We start from the raw sequence: 21,268 nt of genomic DNA, 5'->3' as shown, positions 1-21,268 counted from the left end.
CTAAAGTAAATTTAAGATGCGGGAGTCGGAGTCGACACATTTTTTACGACTACGACTCTGACTCCGACTCCTCTGGCCAAAAATTCCTCCCGACTCCGACTCCACAGCCCTGTTTTACCTGTTTTACAGTATGCTAACATCTATTAAAAATATGAGCTAACAATAATTGTCTCGTCTCGTTTCTCGTGAGCAAGGGCACGAGTATAAAAAGATGATAAAAATCGAACGGCTAAGATAGACGCAGCACTTCAGTCATGAAAAGTTTTGACCAATCACATAGCAAGTTGACAGTACTTCTATTTGTCCTGGTAAAAAAAACAAACAAACAAAAAAAATACTGGTTTAGTGAAGCAGTTTATACTAATGCTGTAAACTGTACAAGTTTTGAACGCTTCTATGTATTGTATTATTTAAAAATAAACTATTGTGCTCAATTAGGTTTATTTTAATTTTTGAAACATTTCATTTCTGGTGTATTGTAAAGTACAAAAATAGTGATATGCAAGTTAAGAGTACGTATTTTCATTATAAGTGTGTATTCTAAATTGAATATATTTTTATAGAATTCATTTTGTTGTTTCTCTTCTCGGTCTAATAAAATAAATCAATTAAAATTTATTGATCCAGAAATATATATTAAAAATTCAGCATTTATCTTAGCAACGGAAAATTTATCTCACTTTTATCAAAATGTGTTAATGATAAATTATTTCAATCGATATTATTTTAATAATAAAAAAAGTCTGTAGATTAATTTTTTTTTAAATTCTAGACATATTCTTTCTGCTTTCTGTTATCTGAGGTTAGCCAAATGGTTGTCCGATAAAGTTCCCATGAATATTCACTGAGTGGATATTTTGTTTCAAAGGTTCATTTCCTCCCGTAATAAAGCAAATGATTATACATAAGATTAATGTTAATAAGGCGACGCAATACTTGTGCAGTCTGCTAAGGGGAGATACCTCTAGGGAAGACTTTCTGTAGGAAACTGGCTCCTATCTATGTGTTAAACATGTTAAGAAAACCCGGAAAACACGTGGATAGCCCGTTAGTCCGCGACGATCTATCAGTGTTTAGTGGTTTTATCCACTAATCACTGGCGGGCCCATTAATTACTAAGTAGAAACAGTATAACTTTTATACTTAAGAAAACCAAAAACTTGTCTGGGACACGTTTTAAAGAGACCGAAAACAACTAAAAAATTCATTTGTAATACTATTAAAAATTTCAAAAAAGGGCCTGAGTTCACCCTAGAAAACATGCATAATTGGCTCTTAGTAGAAAAAATATAATTATGTAACATGTATATATATATATATTTTTTTTTATTTAATTATAGTATACATTTGTAAATTATTCAACTTTATCAGATTTTATGGTTTAATTATTGTTTATAGATTATATAATTTAGGTAAATATTTAATATAATTTTCGTCGTAATTTAATAGTTTATTTATCGAAAAATCCTCCGTGTTTGTTTCTGTCGTATCCATTTTTCGTTTGAGATATGTGCGAGCTTTCTATAAAAAAAACCTTTAATTATAAAATCATTATTAATGAATAAAGCGTAATATATATTGTATAATTCAGCGAACCTATTGCCATGCTTTTATTCGTATTTATATTTTTTCTTCTTTCGGTCAAAGTGGCTATATATATTGGATAATTTCGGATACCATAATTAACCATTCCTTTATCTTTCTTTATTTGATTCTTTTTCTTATTAGATTCTTTGCACAAACTGAAATTTGATTGAAATGATATATAATATTTATGGATATAAATGAAATAATATAATTAAAAACTTTTATACCCATTTTTGTGTTTCACAGTATTTGGTTGTAACATTATTCCAGCGGATGTTTCGAGCCATTGATGATGATGACTGTATAAAGCATTCAGTTTCAAATCCAAAGAGTCGTTATTACTGGGTTCGCATTTAGTGACAGAAGCCCGTTTCTTAAAGGAATCAGTCCAACGCAAATGTAGTTTTCTCCAAATATTTTCTTTCTGTACATCTTGATGAATTTTATAACAGTTGTCGACCTAAAAGTTTTTTTTTTTATCAAACTGAAATGGACTTATCTAAATATATTTTTAATTCTAATATTTTTGAATTACTGAAACATTTAAAGATTCAAAAATGATAAACAAAGAACATTGAAACGAATTTTTAATTTGTGCGTATAGTTGGCGACTAGTCTCGTGCGATTCGTCATGTCTTACGTTGACTTATTATAGCTAAATAAACTTATTATAGCATAAATGCACTTAGTATAGTAATATTATTGCATGAATATGCGAAAAATGAAATAATTTACTTTTTAAGTCAACAAAACACCACCTGGACAAAAATATGTAAAACAGACGATAGACCAGACGATGCAGTCAAGTGCTGACATCTGTTGTCAATAAATTCTATTTCGTACGGTTTTGAGTTATTTTCTATGTGAGACTTTTTTATGCGGTCCCTGTCGACCGCATAAAAAAATTATTTTTTTAATTGTGTTGCGAAAACTATTATTTACAGCCATTCGTGAAGTTTCGTGATATTTTTTTATGCATCTTGATGAATTTTATAACAGTTGTCGACCTAAAAGTTTTTTTTTTTATCAAACTGAAATGGACTTATCTAAATATATTTTTAATTCTAATATTTTTGAATTACTGAAACATTTAAAGATTCAAAAATGATAAACAAAGAACATTGAAACTAATTCAATTTTAAACGTAAAAAAAAAAAAAAACATTTTTCACGAAAATGGAATTGAGTTTAAAAATGATCAAAACTTAAAGCAAAATAATATTAGAAATAAAGCAGTTACCAACTGTCAATTTACAAAATATATAATGTACTGGTACTTTCTAAATTATTTTCCAATATTTTGGAATTAAAACAGACTAAAAATCTACACATTTTATAAAAACTACTTACCAAAAATCTAGAAAATTAGGACAAATTACCTATATTTTGTGAATTGTATAATTGCTGATTAATATAATCATAACATAATATTATTTTCTACTTTGAAAATTTCAAAATGTATTTTCAGTATGAAAAATTGCTTATTTATTAAAAATATTTTCATAATTCATACTATTTAATAATCATTTGTTATTGTAAACATCAGAATTCATTCTCTTTGCTAATATGTTGTTTAGCATTTAATATTTAAGTAGAATTCTAAGAATTCAGGCTAAACAATGTTCAAACGAAAAATTTTCAATTCTGCTTCTCTGCTTTGGTTGAAAAAAAAATAAAAAAGCTAGTAATGATTGTTTTAATCATAAAGTAAATAATACTTAGAGACGGTGTGACAGTCGTCTTCCATGGATTAAGGTTAAAATCCAAGATGTCTGTTCAATGAGGTTACCGCTCGAGCATTGTAGTGCAATTATAAGCAAATTAGTGAATAATTTATTACTCCTGCAGTTTCGGAGTCTTTTTTTTTTCTTCTTTTTTTCGTTGTACGCCTTCATTACGAATCGGTTAACATAGCGAGTCCTCCTTACAAGTAAATTTTTCATATTCAATATGAGTCTATATTATTATTTTGCTTTTTAAGAAACCTATCTACATGTCGACTTATTTGATTGGCAGTGACCTTGCGTTTTATTGCTTTATAATTTATAATGTGGCTTATTTTACAGGTTAGTGTTAATCTTCCAACAGCAATACATTTTATTAATGCAACTTTACATTATCTTTTCTTTCTTTGATTTTTTTTTTCGGATCCATTTCTCGCACAGCTAGTATGGTAAACTAAATTTTTAATTTTTATGTCTATTGTCCAGTGTATCAACGGCTGAACGCCCCTAATATTAAATTTAATATTTATTTTCAAAATATTAGTTCAATTTTAAAAAGAGGTGTAGCTTTGTGTCCATATTACAGAATGATTTTCATAACTTTTTATCAAAATCAACTCGAAATTTACCTTGCTTATCGTTATCTGGTTTTCATTTCTCTTTGTCTAGAGGTCTATTTTTAAATCATGGTGTCTTTTCACTTTTAAAGATAGAATCCCTTTTGTATCATAATTTTAACTTATACAAATCTAAGTGTAAAAAATTACTTTACAATCATAATTGATTTATTTTTTAATTACCAGCGGTTTATTTTTACATTACGGTACTTTTTTTTTACTTTTGGTTTTGTGCTTTATTCTTTATTTTTGGTTTTGCGATTTAGTTTTTATTATCATCTAATTTCTCTATTAACATCTCTATTTTTACTTTCCGGCTGTTATGTATACATAACAAGGGAAAGTATTGGAACCGTATCAAATTTGATCTCCGAATTTTTTGCAAATCTCCACATTTTGAAACCTAAACTGAAAAAAAAGAAAATCAAAAAGATGGACAAAAATTTCTTGGGTGTGTGTGTGTTTCGTTTAATATCTTAGAATGGGGTAAAGATTAAAAAACGAAATTAGGCTTATGTTTAAGGGGCATTGATGCTATTAAATTTTGGTTGTGAAAAATCGAGGAGTGAAGAGATTGAGATGGTCGCGTGTCATATCTTAAATTGAGAAGGACTTAATGAAGATTTTACTCGATATTAGCATTTACAATTTTTTTTTATAAAAATAAAACTCATCTCTACCCTCAAAATAAGCTTTTTGTCATTTTATAATTATTAATAATAGAAAAAGATTTTTTATAACAAAATCTCATAACAGATGTCGTCACGCACAATTTTATTTATTATAATTAATATATAAAAGTTATTTTTTAAAATAAAATCTCACAACAGTCAGGAAAGTTGAGCAACTCTGCTGAATTTTTGTTAGTGGATGACGATAATCTCATGCACTATCAACAAATGTATAAATAACTAAATAATCTCCGAAAAAACATGTCATTGACATTATCATCTTGCGAGTTCACGATAGACCATAAAATTATTTACTGTATTGCATAATGTCACAGTACAGAGCAGTAACTAGGGTATGGCCAACGTGGCTCCCGCCATAGGCGCCGATTTTATAAAGGCGCCAACGAGAAGGTTTTGGAATAATATGTATTCGAAATTAATAACATAAAAAAACTTCTATAATTATATTTATATAGTATTTATTATCTGTAATTTCTACGAACATATATTTCAGAAATAAACCACCATTTTTATTTTTATTTAATAACAAAAATTAAAAAAGCGCGTCATTTTTATTCTTGGCCATAGGCGTCCAAAATCCTAGTTACGGCACTGTCACAGTATCTGGAGCTTAATCATAGTAAGCATTAGAGGTTCGATTTGACATCTGAGCAAAAATTCAAAAATAATATAATCATTATTTTTCAAAATAAATGATTAGAAACTTTGCGTAAAAGAGCTTAATTAACGAGCTTAAATGTTACTTTGCTGTCAATTAGAATGATTTCGTTTATGTACTGTACAATTATCTGAACTATTCCATTAACTGAAGTAACTCCTATCTAAATTATTCAGTTAATATACGATTCATACGATTACATTCGAAACATCCTCACTATATTGGATTCTCGACCGAATATGTGGTGACGCAAAGTAAAGGAATGGGGAGCACCTTCTGCCCGTCTCTAGTCTTTATGCACTTTTATAGTTTTAACCAGGGCTGTGGAGTCGGAGATTTACAGTATTTTAGGCGAAGTCGGAGTCGTGAAAAGTCATTTTATTTTGTATTTTTTTAAAATAATTTGAAAATCGTCGTCATTACTTTTTATTACGACTTTATATATACATAGCAATAAGATTACGCATAAAAAAATTTAGTGAACTTTTTTAAGTTGTCCAAATCGGAATCGGAATCGGAGTTGGTTTCGGAGTCGAAGTGTAAAGTCGGAGTAGGAGTCAGTAGATTTTTAAATGACTCCAAGCTTTGGATTTAACGACTTTCAACAATCAACAGGCTGGAAAAGATGTTCAGAAGAACATAGGAAATATTAAATTCATGTGGCGAAAGAAGAGAAGCAAATGAATAACTTCATTAAGAATTATCCCATCTTTCTTAATTCAAATTTAGTCTAGTTTCTCTTTTCGTATTTCTTCACATTAGCAAGGCTTTGAATTTACTTAGTACGTTAGAAGTTTCTTGCGGAGATTACATTTTTTAACTTGAGAGCATTAATCTAAATATTTTCTTTTGAAATGTTTATAAATCAAGGAAATAAAATATGTTTAATTTTCAGATTATAAAATTTTTAGTCGTAATTATATAATTTTTTTCTTATTATACTTTTAGAATAACTATTCAGAATTCCAATATACATCTGAAGACACTTAATTTAAATCATTTCAAAGGAAAATCTTAATTAATAATTTATTACATTTTAAGCTTCTGTTTTGCAAAAATATAAATAAAATACGGCATTATTTATTTCTAATGTTTCTTTCTATAATTTGACTACAATACTTTTATTTTTATTTAACTACTCTAATGATCGTCCTGTTTTTCTCTGTAGCATAAAATTTTTTAAATGTTTTATAAACTATATGCTAATAAAAAAATATATGCAAAAATAAAAATCTTAAATTATAGATTAAATTTAAAAAATAAATCAAAATACTCAAAGAATAGCAAAGTATATTTTTAACCATAAAAATAGCACTATAAATCTTAGAATTTTGTACATTGTAGCAGAATTTATTGGTTTTCTTTATTAGTAATCAATAGCTAAATAAATAATTCATTGATTTTAGCAATTCAAAGAGTTCCGTTGTAGATATCGATATATTTTTATTCGTGACTAGAAATATAACCATCTTCCTAGCTCCTGAAATATTTATTTAATCGATTTTTTCTGTTAATTAATTATTGTGGATGAAGATTTATCGAGATTCTCATAATTAAAATTAAATCTTAAAATTTTTGTCCCAAATTTTTGAACTGATCAGATCAAACTTTTGAAATAATCTTTCTCTAATGATCTTAAGTCCCAGAGCATTAAATAGTGTATGAGATAAATGACACTTATTTGTAATGAGCAATTATTGATTGTGACATCGTCACAATGCCGAGCTGCAATTTTTAATCATATTTTAAATATATTTAATTTAAAATATATGCTCTCCACCTCAAATCAGTACTATAGTGTCTTGCCCCTGTACTGTACATCATACTTTTCATTTAACAGTAGAGTCGTGCCGGTCTTCTATTAAGTACTAACAGAAGACCGGTACGACTATTGTTAAATGAAAAGTATGATGTACAGGGGCAAGGCACTATAGTACTGTGCTTTCAGGGGAAGTTTTAGATTAAAATAACGTAATTTTCGGTTTATATCGGAAGTTTTTATATAGTTAATCGGGGCCTTCTGCTCCAAGTTTTCCATATTTGCTTTGAATTTCATTTATCTAACACTGTTTTTAAGATTAAGGAAGGACAGACGGACAGACAATGGACGACAATGGGAATTTATAGGTCTGCCATTTTTTCAAATTGCGGCCCAACTACATAAAAATTTTTATATGAAATGTATGAATTGGTATATGTTCCTCTAATAGTCTTAAGCATTTTTGACTGAATTATCTTACTTTTTAATGTTTAAAAAGAGACAAAAAATAATTTACTAGAATTCTCATATGTACAGTCAATTATTTCACGTTTTAGTGCATAAGAGCTACTATGTAAACAGGGTAAATTAAACTTTCAACAATTTAACAGCATTTGAGATATGTTAGTAAATTCTCTTAGAGATTTTAAAGATAATTCACTAAAGTATTTTTATACTAATTAAGAATAAGTTTAACAATAATCATATATTCCATAACATTTAAATAATATTGTGAAAATTTATCAAAAATTTTTATAAATAGAAAACTGAAAACTAGCATCATTTTTAAGCGGCACAAAAATCAATTTTTTCTTTTCTTCTTTTCTTCTTTTATAAATGAAACAAAATATTTGGATTTGATTCGGTGATGAACTTTAACAGTTTTAGAAATGCGTTTTTGATTTCTCTGCATCACAATTTATATAAAAATGTAAATAATTTTATTAGCTTTATGTAGAATATTTATAAAACATCATCTCCGGAAAAAATTATAGAAATATAATCATTTTAAAATTATTTAGTGTGTTAAACAATGATTGAAATTAAATCAAGTTGTTAACCCCCGCTTTGCGGACCCTCGCTTTTACGACTTATTATTTTATTGTATTAAATACTGAATTTAAGTTTCTTAATTCTTTCTAAGAACCTCTATGTGATATTTAATAGCTGAAACTTGTCATTTACAGGAACGTAATCGCAATTTGTGACCCTGAATTTGTGAAGATTAGGCTACCCCATTTTATGACTGTATTGTGGAGACGAGGATTTACTGTATTTTGAAACTGTTTTGTTTTCTTTTTTGTTCGAGGTTGAGTTTAATATATAGGGCTATTTTTTATTTAAAAAAATACAATACATAAATAGTATCATCAATTATGAATAAATTTATTTTTGAAATTTTAAATGTTTTCAGAATTTCGATTCTAAGAACATTTAAAAATTAAATGGGTTGCTCAAAAAACTCTAACTTTTAAAATTTTTATCATAAAAATTAATTTTTTATAATAATAATAATTCGATTATTGATTTGGAATAAAATCTAATGAATAACCACCACCTAATTTTTATCTTTTGTATTTAATTAATGAAGAAAAAGAATTTGGTTATTTTTAATAGAAATAAACGTTTGTTATAATATTAAAAAAATAATTAATATATCAAATTTTTTTTCTGTGTAAATAATCAAATTTACCTTTTTCAAACAAATAGACTGTTCGGTGATAGGAACTTTATTCTGAGATAAAAAGAACAGTTCTTCCCTTTCGCACATTTCCAGGAATAAATTTTTTTAAATAAAATTGTCCAAATAATTGATTTGTGTAACAAGAAAACGGAACGAAGGTGGAGGAAACGGATGCTGTTACGAAAAGGAATCGAGCGCAGTCACGTGACCGGGTCAACGTCATTCCCGACAAGAGAGAGAACGCGCGCGCGCGTCTATATCAGAACGTAGTTAAATGTCGGCAAGGGATGATGACGTCGTCTGATAAATTTTTTGACTGATTTATTTATTGTTTTTTTACTCTTTTTTAGAAGAAAAACGTTAATATTTTAATTGGTGTATATTATAATTTTTGAATATTCGAACTTTATATAATTTATCTGTTAAAATACCGATTATTTATCATGTTGCCGTTAAGCCTAGTTTGGCTTTGTTTCCAGACTTTGATGTTTTCCAGGGCAGACGATCTTCCCACTTGCCATCCGGTGAGTTTTTTAACTAAAAAATTTTACATAGATGCATTAATTAATTTAATGCGTATTTAAGGTGAAATTATACCATAACTTTTTGTTATTTTCATATTATGAACTATTATGATCTATTAAGAGAAAATAATTTTATTATAATTATTCCGTTATAACTGATGGTACCGATAGGTTGTTTATAATTCCTTTATAACAGTATTTCCAGTATTTTATTTTTTGTAGACAAGTTGAATACATTAAGAAAGGAGTTTCCTTAATACAGTTTAGTATAAAATTTATCCAAATTATATATTAACTAAGCTTAAGCTAAAAATTTATATTTTTGTAACTGAAATACTGATAGTAATACTGTACTTCCTTTACAATAGATAGTATTATCACTATTAACAGTTATTGCGGGGGGGAAATGTTGTTTTATAACATACATTCTTAGCTCGAGCTTAAATTAGTTCAAGAATATGTAAATTTGGATTATTATACATTAAACTGTATATTATTGGAAATTAGGGTGTTTCCTTTAATATATAGTGGTATGGAAACACCCCTGTTAATGTTTTCAGCTTATCTAGAATCAATTTAATGATCGCTTAGAATTTTAATTTTTTTTTCTTTTTAAGTCTATGTAAATAACCGGCACAATTTAGAAATGTATGTATACAGAAAGTATGTATTCAGAATACAGCTGTATGTATTGTATAAGCAATTAGATGTGCGTGTACAATACGCTGTCATTTTAATAGGTATAAGTGTTTCATGCACATTGTGGAAAGAGAGAGAAGCAACCCTTTACTGAAAACAAAAAAAAAAAAAATCGTTTCAACCTAATTCTTCTGTTAAAGATAATGGAAAATATTGACGATAACTTAACATGTACAGTACACTATATGCCTAATTAGTTAAATAATAGTCTATATAATTTGGGTAAATTATACGTTGAAATTCGAAATTGTATGCAGTTTAATGGAAAACTTTTGTCAATATAATTATTATATATTTGAAATCAATTTAACAGCCGCTCAGAATTTATAAAATTTTTGATTTTTTGCGAACGAATTAAATCGAACTGCGGGATATTTACGGGTTACTTTTTAAATTAATTATGTAATATAGCTTATAAATAAGTATATATTTTTAAAAAACTTTCTCAAATAATTTGTCATTCTGATTTGGTTCGTTTCTCATAATTTGACTATATTCTACATTTAATTTATATTTTTTAAAATTTTGTCTATTTTTATTAAAATTTTGCCCGTTTATTTAATTAACTTTGTAGATATCAAAATTGTTTACATAATTATACAAGTGTATAGAATATAGTCATATATAATCATATTTATCGTATTTATATAGCCCTATACTATATATAACAGTAAATAGCTTGATTCATTCTGAAAATCCATGACAGTCCTGAAAATATGAAAAAATTATTTTAAAATAAGTCTTTCATTAGAAAAGGCTTACGAGGCTGGTGATAATTTATACATTAATGTATTAATATATAGTTTAATGGAAACAGCTCTATTAATGTGATTCAATTAATCTAAAATCAATAATCATTCAAAATGTGTAAAATTTTAACTTTTTATCTTTCGTTATTGGCCTTCGTTAAAGGCCTCAGTGCTTACAAAGCAGAAAAAAGACAAAAATGAAAATAAGTTCTGTTCCTTTCCATTATTATGTAACTAAGTGGTCCTAGGATTTTGATTTCTCTGGATTGACTTCTAAGAATTTGAAACGAGTTTTGCCAAGTACTTTCTTAACTTCTAGAAACTTCAACGGATCAGCAGCATTTAGCTACTGTACAAAACACAAAAATAAAAACTTAAAAAAACATGACGCAGAAGGTTAGCGTGATTTATTTACCTCTTGATCCATTTCATTAGGCCTTCAACTTATCCTATTCCTATATAAAGCAATTGTATTAGCACTATATTATATATACCGTATATAGCATTTATATAAAAGTAAATGTAGCCTGTACTTGCATTTATTAATCGCTTTCATATTAATTTTTACTTTCCCAGCTTTTATATATAACATTAGAATGTATGACGATCGGTCAAAAAATGACTCCCAAGATTTTTACATTTTTGGACTCAGGACTTTGAGTCCCCTGGAAAAATTTTTCCAGGGGAGTCAAAGCTTGGACACAAATAATCACATCAAAATTTTTATTTAATTATTTAATTGTTTTGGGGTTTTTTCACAAATATATTATAGAATGCAATGTTACAAAGCTTTCCACGGCCGAGGGTGTAAGATTACGACTGTAATTTGTTGAATTTTTTATTTAATGCTATGAGACAGCAAGTGCTCCGTTTGCCCCCCTCTGGAAGTTTGAAACGTCGAGAAATGCAAAAAAAAAAAAAAAAAAAAAAAAAATTAGGATTTTTCTCTATGTATGGACATTAATGTGTGTGGGGGTGCGATTTTATTTACCCGATTTGAAGTTCCTGTATCTTTTGTCGAAAATCTCTAAAATTTTACAGGAAGGTTTGTATGTTAGGAAGATTTATACTATTAAATTTTCATAGTTAAAGGTCAAGGGGGTAGGAAAATAGAGAAGGGTCACTTGTCATATCTCGAGTGAGATAGTACTTAATAAAGATTATACGCGTTAGCATTTGCATTTTTTTTTTTTTTTTTGTTATAAAACTCATCCTTACCCTCAAAATTAAGCTTCTTGCCATTTTATTGTATTAATGAAATAATATAACATTTTAAAAATAAAATTTTATAATAGAGTAATCACACAATTTTAAAGTTTGGTCGGGAAAGTTACGCAACTCTTTGCTGGATTTTTAATAAAAAATTATAAAATCAGTAGATTTACATGAACAATTAATAAGTTGTTATTAACTTTTATAAATTTGGCTTACCAAATTATTCTATCAGTTAATACTTATTTTAGTCATAATAGGATTTTAATTCTGTGTACAAATATGATACTGTTATGAATCTCGTAAACAGTTTTTTTGTCAGTAAGAATAGAACAGATTTCTCATTTAAAATTGTATATATTTATTATTAACTATCCCTAAAATAAATTATATAGTAAGTTTTCTATATTGGAGTCGGCAATCTGTTTTCTTGTATTTCCCGCAGGTGCACTCACAAGATAATTGATAAGCCAATGTTTGATATTTCACATTATTGTATTTAATTATATATATAAAGATCATGATATGGACTTCTGCTTTGTTTATTTGTAATATTAAAAAACTGTGCAATATAATTCCGTTAAAAAAATTAAATAAAACAAATCAAAAATAATAAAGATTTTCGTTGGAAATTTCGGATCTAAACATTATAATGCTTAGCACATAATATCATTTTAGGTACCGAATATTATACACTTTAATAAACACATCATAAATTAATAGAGTGAGTAAGTGAAATCATTCTCAAAGTTACAAATTCTTGACTGATTGGATTTAAATGCATTTATAATTACTTTGCATCATGAGAAGACATTAAAAAGATTAAGTAACTAGATTAATTGCGATTATAATAATATTTGTTAAAATTTTTAATAAAGCAATTTTTACTATCACTGTATAAAATATAAATCAATAATTTATACCAAAAAGTTCATTAATATGCTTGCTTATAAATTTAAATACTAGATAATGGAAAGTCATTTACAGTATTTCATTAGAAATTATGTAATTAAAAAAAGTACTTAAATCTTGATTTTAAAAAATAGGGTAAATCATAATCCATTCTTAGTTATTCGGGAAAGCTATGGTTTTTGTATTTTTTTTTTTTAAATATTTCTAAAATATTTTGATTATCACGTTACTGAATTCAGCTTGGTTTTATCAGTTTTATGCACATAGTTATACAACTAAAATTGAATATATGGATACAGTCAAATTTCGGGTTTCAAATCTCGCTTTTCAAACAATTCGGTTTATGAACACATTTTGAACGCCATATTTGCTCCTGTTGCCGAACAAGCTACTCGGCAACAGCCGGCCACAGACTAGAGAGACACAGACAGCCAACTTCCTATACTTCCCATGCTAAAGAAAATCAACGGTCCGACCAATCAACGACGGGACTACCGATTCAGAAGTTAGTGGCGCCGAGATCACTTTGCGTCATTAGACCTCATGACACGAATCATCGATGACGTTGTTATTTAAATTAAATTTCGATGAGCATGCGGGTAAGATACTACTTCCGTTTTTATGTACGCGTCGCAATTGAATTTAAATCAAATTAATTAATAAAAACCTCGTTAATTGATATTCGCCTAATATAAATGACATCCACGAATCTGTGTTTAAAGGTGCTTAACTCAAATTAAATAACAAAAACAATGTATTAATATAATATTAATATTTAATTTAATATTTATTAATACTGGGTAGCAAGTTAATTAAAACTCTTAGTTTTTACACCAAACTGAAATTAAAACTAAAATTAAATTTGAAATCAATTAAAACATAATATTTCGAAAGTGTGGATGAATTACTTATTGTCGATCTTGATTGATTTGGTTATATTTCATCCAGGCAGAGTCGAGTATCTATTTATAACACTTTTTTGTAAAGTGTTAGTTTCGTTTTCGGGGACCGAACATTTTGCTTTTAACTTGATATATACATTGTATATATATGCACGTATATAATGGATATAGACATAGATGTAGATAATATTATATTGCTTTTGTAGGCATTTTTATGCATGAAATTCACCTAAAATAGTAAAAAGGAAGGCTTTGTTTTGGGGATCGGAAACGGATTAATCCACTTTATATTGTTTCTTATGGGAATACTTGTTTCAGTTTGAGAACAAATCGGGTTTCGAACAACTTTTAGGAACGAATTAAGTTCGAAACCCGACGTTTGATTGTATTTGTATTTATTAAGTGTGCAAATATAAAATCACAAAATTGATAGTAGCTTTTATTTTTAATTTTAAATCTTTAAAATTTGGGTCCATTCAAGTATTACTTCACATTTCATAGGGGAGGGGGATTCGTTTATATCTGACGATTACTGACGATGGGAAAAGGAAGGGTAACTGTTTGATGACCTAAGATTATACCCGTGGTTTATTTTTTCCCTCTATCAACACAAAATTCTCTGAAAATTATTCTTGTGCATTTGCAAATGGTTTAAACTTCTGACGTAATGACATAATTAGAGAGAGGGTATATATTGATTTCTGGTAACCAGTTATAATGGGAAAGTGGTAAATTTTTACTGATGTAATACTTGAACGGTTTCTTTTGTAAAATGTTTGTCAATTAAAACATAAAAATATTATTTGTATAACAATTAGTATAAAACTTACATTTAAAAAAATTATAAATATTTCAGTGATATCAGGTTTCTGAAAAACATGAAAAGTGATGCATTTGAAAAAATATAATTGTGAACAAAGAAATAAAATTGTTTGCTTGTTTTAGAATTAATAAGTTTAAGCACTCTTCAATAGCAGTTCCGTCGTGACTAGTTTTGAACAATTACAGCTCGAGCTGATGGTGATTTTGCTTATCCTGGTTGTATTAAAAAAAAAAAAAAAAATCGCATCCGGAACAAATCGCAAGTTGAAAATTCCTGAAATTGCCTGCCTGGATTCGATCCTGGGTGCCCTAGAGCAGTAGGCTGGAGATTTAACCGCCTCGGCCATCTGACAATCTGTAAGCTATATATTTAAGAAAAGCTGTTGAAGATAATACAATAGTTTTCATTTTGTTTTCATAAACTCAGTTCTATGACAAACGGATATAACAATTTATTGCACTTTTATAATAACAGAAAGACAAACTAATGCAATCTGAATTATCTTAGTTAGAAGTTATCTTTTAACTTATTTATTGTGACATAGTCACAATGCCGGGCTGCAATTTTTAATCGTATTTTTAATTTATTTAATTTAGAATATATGTTCTCCACCTCAAATTAGTACTGTAGTGTCTTGCCCCTGTACATCATACTTTTCCTTTAACAATAGTCAGGCTAGTCATCTATTAACTGTTTTCAGAGGAAGTTTTGAATTGAAATAACGTGATTTCTGGTTTGTATCGGAAGTTATATATAGTTAATCGGGACCTTCTGCCCTAAGCTTTTCATATCTGCTCTCGACCTTCATCTGTCTAACTCCGTTCTCAAGATTAAGGAAAGATAGACGAAGGACGGACGACAATGGGAATTTATAGGTCTACAATTTTTTTAAATTGTAGCACAATATAAAGTAAGGTATGTACTTGTACCGGTACGTTTCGTAGTCATCTTATGGTTAAAGCATTATGAATAATTTAACACAAATCGAAGTCTCTTTTTTAAGTTTACCATTTTGAAGAAAGAAGGGGAACTTCTTAGTCTTTTAACAAGTTTCCTCCCTAGAATAATGTTTTATTATTATTATTATTATTATTATTATTATTATTATTATTATTTATTTTATTTACGTACAAAATGCATTATTAAATTATGACTTCTTTGTTCAAGTTATCATGCAATAAAAGCTTTTGCCATTGTTTTAGGAACTAATTAGAATCTGATCGAGAGGGCATGATTTTTCATAGGAATATAGACAAAACTTTGTTCTTTATATTTCATCTATTCTTGTCGTTATCATTATGGACCCTTTATGATAATCAGTATTGGATAGAATATCGGAGGAAAAATGTGAAATATTAATAACAATAAAAAAGTTTTATAACCTGAATTGGCTGTGAGGTAGTCTACCGAAGAATTTTTCGGATTGAAGAGACGTTTACTTAATCAACAGATAAAACAGCTACCATTAGAAAATTCAGTGAAATATTAAATCACTTATTTAATATTTGTTTTAACTTTTAGTATACAAATCAACATTACATTACCATACTGTCTCGAGAAGTTCTTTTTTCTTTCTTTTTTTCAGTTTTTTTTTAAAATTCGGTTTAAACATTAGTTATTTATAGCAGCAAGAATTAAAGTTTTTGTATTATTCAGTTTGTTTACTTTTCTATTTTATTAAATTTAACATAGAAATTATCTCTTTCAGTTCTGTTTATAACCGCATTGAACAAATCATTATTATTGCTAAAATAGCATTTTTTTTTTTTTTCTAGTGAAAATTTGTCGACATTTATAGGAGTAAAAGTGAATAAATATTTGCAATTCAAATAACATATTTTAATATTATATTTTTAAATCTCGTTTTTCATTAAATTTGTCAAAAATTTTCTTTATGTGGATTCATTGTTATTTGAAGAGTGACATATATTTGCATAAATTATAATCGAAACTAAAATCTAAAACATTAAATTTATTTATCTGCGTATTTTTATTGAAATTTTGTTGTTCTGAACTCAAACACGGAAATTCCGTTATTTTTTTTCAGTTTTTTTCCGATTTTTTAAAGTAATAATAATAATAAATTTGGAAGGTTGATGCAATTAATTTTATTTATAAACTAGCTGCAAGTACCCGCTTCGCTGGGTTTTTTTGTTCGTACATTTATATGTAATATAGTTTTTTTTAATATAAAAGACATGCGTTAAAAGACTTTTCTTATCCTAGCAGATAAGTCCAGCATTGCTCGGGCAAAAAGTAACAATAGCAAAGATTAAGATTATTATGTTATAGCCAACCTTACCCGTTTTCACAGAATGCAAGAATTAGGTCCCCTGTTTCCAGAGACTAATAAGAGAATTTTTAGATGGGTCTAAAAATATGTTCGATTTCCTGAAAAAACGCATAAAACCGCATCTGCGCCTGTAAATCTTGTACGTCGCTTTCTCTTAACACTTCCATTGTTAACACTCCCATTCTTAACACTTTCAACCCACATATCTCCCAGCTGTTATCTGCGACTTCGTTCGCGCGGATTTTGCAAGTAAACCCTATTTACATTCAATATTTCAACAACCATAGTAATTGTTACATAACACCTACCGCTGAGAATTGCTGAGAATCAAACCAACTGTTTTTAATTTGATAAATTTTCTGGAACGTTTACAATCGTTCTATAGTCGAACCAATATGCAATAACAAATTCGAATTTAACGAACATTTGGTTAAAAAATCGAAATATATAAAACTATTTATATTAATGTCTGAAATGTTATCAATTTAATACCCCTAAGTACTCAATGAAGACTAAACGTAATTAAAAACAAAAAATCGCATCTAAAATAGTACAGTAGAAGCCGTTCTTCAGGTTAGGACTTAATGCTATCCCTCTCCCCCCCGCAAAAGAAATTTCGAAAAATCCCTTCTTAGTGTTCATTTTCATTGCGTATCCTACTGAAACGTAGTTAAATGCAAAAATTCGCATCTAAAATAATACAGTAGAAAGCCGTTCTTCAGGTTAAGACTTAATTCTCTCCCTCTCCCCCTGCGGGGGGTATTTCGAAAAATCCCTTCTTAGTGTGCGTTTTCATGCCGTACCCTAACTGTGTACCAAATTTCACCTCTAGGTTCTGGAAATTTCTAGAAAAAACTGGAAAATTCTCATTGAAGCGTCACACATTTTCCAAGTCAACTACTCTTAACCCTCATATTTCCCACACCCTTACAGCTATCGAGACGCAACCACCATAGTGCACGATGGGAGACTTGGGGCCTGTCTACTACTACCACACGCAAACACCATTCATGAGCGATGTGTAGTTTTGGCTGCAGAGTGAGATATGAGATATGAGTGAGATATGATAGTTTATATATAAATTATTCCAAAAGTTGTTGCAACAATTAATCGAATCTTATTAATTATAAACGTTTATATTTATAATTTAACATCTTATTTCTCCTAAAATATTGTCATATAAGAAAATGATCAAAAATCAAGTTATCAACTTGGTCTTGTTCGTTATCTAATTCACATGTTTCTCATGGAATTTCTCGTTGTGAATAATAGGCCTAACATGAATTCATCTATGCAGTTTGGTTCAACTTATTTTCTCCTCACTAACATGATATTAATTACATTTTGACGATAAAATCGATGTTTATTAACGTTATTAAGTAAATTAATTTATTTTTTAAAATGATTCTTCCTTATTCATCATGTAATTGCATGATCTTTAAATCGTTATTTGACATTTAGGTATAGTGTTTGGCAATTTTTTCTGCTTCGTTTTATTTCATTTCTGCAGATTAAAAATAACGATAACAAACATAATATATTGCTACAGCGCAGACTATAGTATTAATATAATAAAATTATCTTTAATTTCTTGGATTTTTGCAAAATATTATTTTTTCAATTATTTTAAATTTGGACTTTATATTCTAACGGCATTAAATTTTTACAAGATGTTTTCACTTATGAAACAAAGAATAAAAGTTTATTACATTTTATCTCGATTATTTGTACATAATATTCATTATATAAGCTATAAAATAATATAGTCGAAATAAAATGTGTATTTGTATATTCTATGTCGTATTGAATAATCGTCGTCTGTTTCAGATATGATGATTACTGAAAATATAGGATAGCATATATAATTAATTTTAACAAAAAAATGCCAGTTAAAAATGGTGTATAAAAATAACGTATAGATAAAGTCTACCTACAAATATTTCTTATAAAAAGACATTAATTTTATTTTCGCATTTATATCGTTTTACGATACAAATTTTAAAAATGTAAATGCTATTACATAAAATAATTGATGAATAAAGCATAATAGATTATATTAGCAGATTATAACATAATAAAAATTTTTGATACGAATTTTAATAAAAACTTTTGAGTTTTTATTGAAATTAATATCAATATGAGTCAGTCAAGTAATTAGAAACATTCAATGTTGTAATTAGGAACAAATCTATTAGCTGACAAATTTCTATATCATTAGTAACAGCTGGAGTATTTTTCAAGACAGAGAACTCATTTTCAATGTTACCGTACTCGATAGTAGTGTAGAATTGTAGGTCACTTAATATAAGTTACTTTGTAGATTATTACATTTTTGAATTTCAAATCATCATCATAATCTTTATAGATTATGATGATTATTTGAAATTCAAAAATGATTTTACATTGAAATTTCTTAAAGTGCATTGGGATTGAATGATTTACTTGACTATGATTATTTTTTAAATTTTCAAAATGAAAGTCTATAAAATTTTCGGAAATGTGATTAGAGATTGATAAAGTTTTAATGAAGAAAAAATGGATATGTTATTGTAAATAGTGATAAGCTAAACAAGAGAAAAAATGATGACTTATAAACCTGCAAGATTTCCGAAATTTTGGGTGTGTTTCATTGGGTAGATTGAAATTATCGTATATCGCTGTCTTCCGTAATTACTAAATTGTTGTTGTTTCTGTAATCGTTTGTTATAGCTTTTTCTCATATTTTTAGTTAAAAATATGCTAAAATGTAGTTATAACATTTAAATGATATGTCCGTATTTTTTATTTTCAAGTAAATACTGTATATCAATAAACTGAGTAGTGCGATTTGGCGTATAATAAAGGCAGTGAGTAAGTAGCATATAAAAATCTAACATAAGCTACTGTTAAATTTCAAAAATAAACTTGATTGTTCACATAACTGACAATATATCAATATATTTAATTAACATTATTATTAAAAATTACTTTAATAAATTTTAGAAAAAATTCATCCTAAATAAAATTAGCATCACTAATAAAATCAGTATTCATTTGAGAAGGATATTAATTTCCCAAATGGATACTGATTTTATTAGTGAAACTTTTCTGAAACTTATAACAAATAAAAGAGAATTTACACTGATATTAGAATTTCCTGAGTTAGTAATTATTACTATCTATTTTTTTTATTTTATTAGATTTATTTGTAAAAACTCAAATAATCATAAATTATTTTATACATTATAATAATCTTGAAAAACTGCAAAGACAAATAAGAAAAATTATAAAAAGGAGCTATTGTACAATTCTATATATTATTAAAATACATAAAAAGGTTTTTAAATAAAGTTGAAATATATTTTGAATTCATAAAATAAAAAAAAATTCATCGAAGAGTTGTTTAACTTTCCCAGCAACATTTGAAACTGCGTGAGGCGCCATCTATTATGATATTTTATTTTAAAAAATTCTTATATAATTAATTATTATGAAATGGCAAAAGCTTAATTTTGAGGGTACATATGAGTTTTATAAAAAAAAAAAAAAAATTATAAATGCTAATAACGAATAAAATCTTCATTAAGTCCGTCTCCTCTCGAGATATGACACACAACTCTCTATCGAGCTTTTACCACCATATTTTAACAGCATCAATCCCCTAATACAAAAACCTCCCTGCAAAATTTCAGAACTTTTCGATAAAAAACACGGGAGTTATTAAGCTTTAAATTTGGTGAACAAAATTGTGTCTCGCTCACATATACTAACATACGTACTGTACATATAGAAAGAAAACCCTCAAATTTGTTTGCATTTCTAGGCGTTTCAAGGTCCCCTGAATTCAAAAATGAAAAAATCATGGGAGGGTCATTTTTTGACCAATAGCCGTACTTTTTCTTTGTTATATGGCCTATAACATAGCCGAGAAAGTAAAACAAGTTCTGATCTAGACCATTGGCTTTGGATGTTAATTAAGTTGAATCCAAAGATGTTTTTCTTTAATTAACAGACTGTAACAGGTGTCGACTTCATCGAGTGTTATTACTTTCGATTAACACTTTTTGCAGATTGTTTACGTTCACGTATTATTATTATTTTTTTTTTTTAAATTTCGTTTGGAATTTATTTATACATTTCTTTTTATTATGGTAATTAATTTAGTTTTACGTTTACTTTATTTGCTTATTTTAATGCTTAACGTTGTTAACATTTTATACTGAGATTTATCTTGTATTTCGGTCGTATTTATGACCAAGGATTTTTGTTATTTGAAAAACTTTTTCCGCCCTGTGGGCACTATAAGGGCTTCCATTAGCAAGCCCATTATAAGTTCGGCCAGGCCCACATTAGAACGGCCGGGTGGTGAGTATGGCCAAGGATCAAGAATTAGAAGTTAGCCATTACCATTCACTTTAGTACGTGAACGCTTATTGGTTAAATATTTTTTATGCT

General features: G+C 27.7%; 2 protein-coding genes across 2 annotated transcripts in view; one reads left to right on the top strand and one right to left on the bottom strand.

Moving 5' to 3' along the window:
- Positions 1 to 1,338: 1,338 nt before the first annotated feature.
- On the bottom strand, positions 1,339 to 8,960 carry LOC136977441 (protein CFAP276-like). The gene is made up of 4 exons (XM_067272932.1): positions 8,730 to 8,960; positions 1,815 to 2,047; positions 1,597 to 1,742; positions 1,339 to 1,521 (listed from the first exon to the last, which is right to left on the bottom strand). The coding sequence occupies exons 1-4, from the start codon at positions 8,805 to 8,807 to the stop codon at positions 1,451 to 1,453; spliced, it is 528 nt and encodes a 175-aa protein (XP_067129033.1). The 5' UTR covers positions 8,808 to 8,960; the 3' UTR covers positions 1,339 to 1,450.
- A 34-nt stretch (positions 8,961 to 8,994) lies between these two features.
- LOC136977428 (endosome/lysosome-associated apoptosis and autophagy regulator family member 2-like) overlaps positions 8,995 to 21,268 on the top strand; it is a 96,465-nt gene continuing 84,191 nt past the window's right edge. The window contains exon 1 of the mRNA XM_067272913.1: positions 8,995 to 9,244. Within this exon, the coding sequence (XP_067129014.1) occupies positions 9,164 to 9,244 (81 nt within the window). The 5' untranslated portion in view covers positions 8,995 to 9,163. The remainder of the gene's footprint in view (positions 9,245 to 21,268) is intronic.

Source organism: Centruroides vittatus, unplaced genomic scaffold (genome assembly GCF_030686945.1).
Source record: "Centruroides vittatus isolate TY-2023 unplaced genomic scaffold, ASM3068694v2 contig_459, whole genome shotgun sequence".
Lineage (NCBI taxonomy): Eukaryota > Metazoa > Arthropoda > Arachnida > Scorpiones > Buthidae > Centruroides > Centruroides vittatus.
Note: the sequence above shows the minus strand (reverse complement) of the source record. Positions and strands in the feature narration are given on the sequence as shown.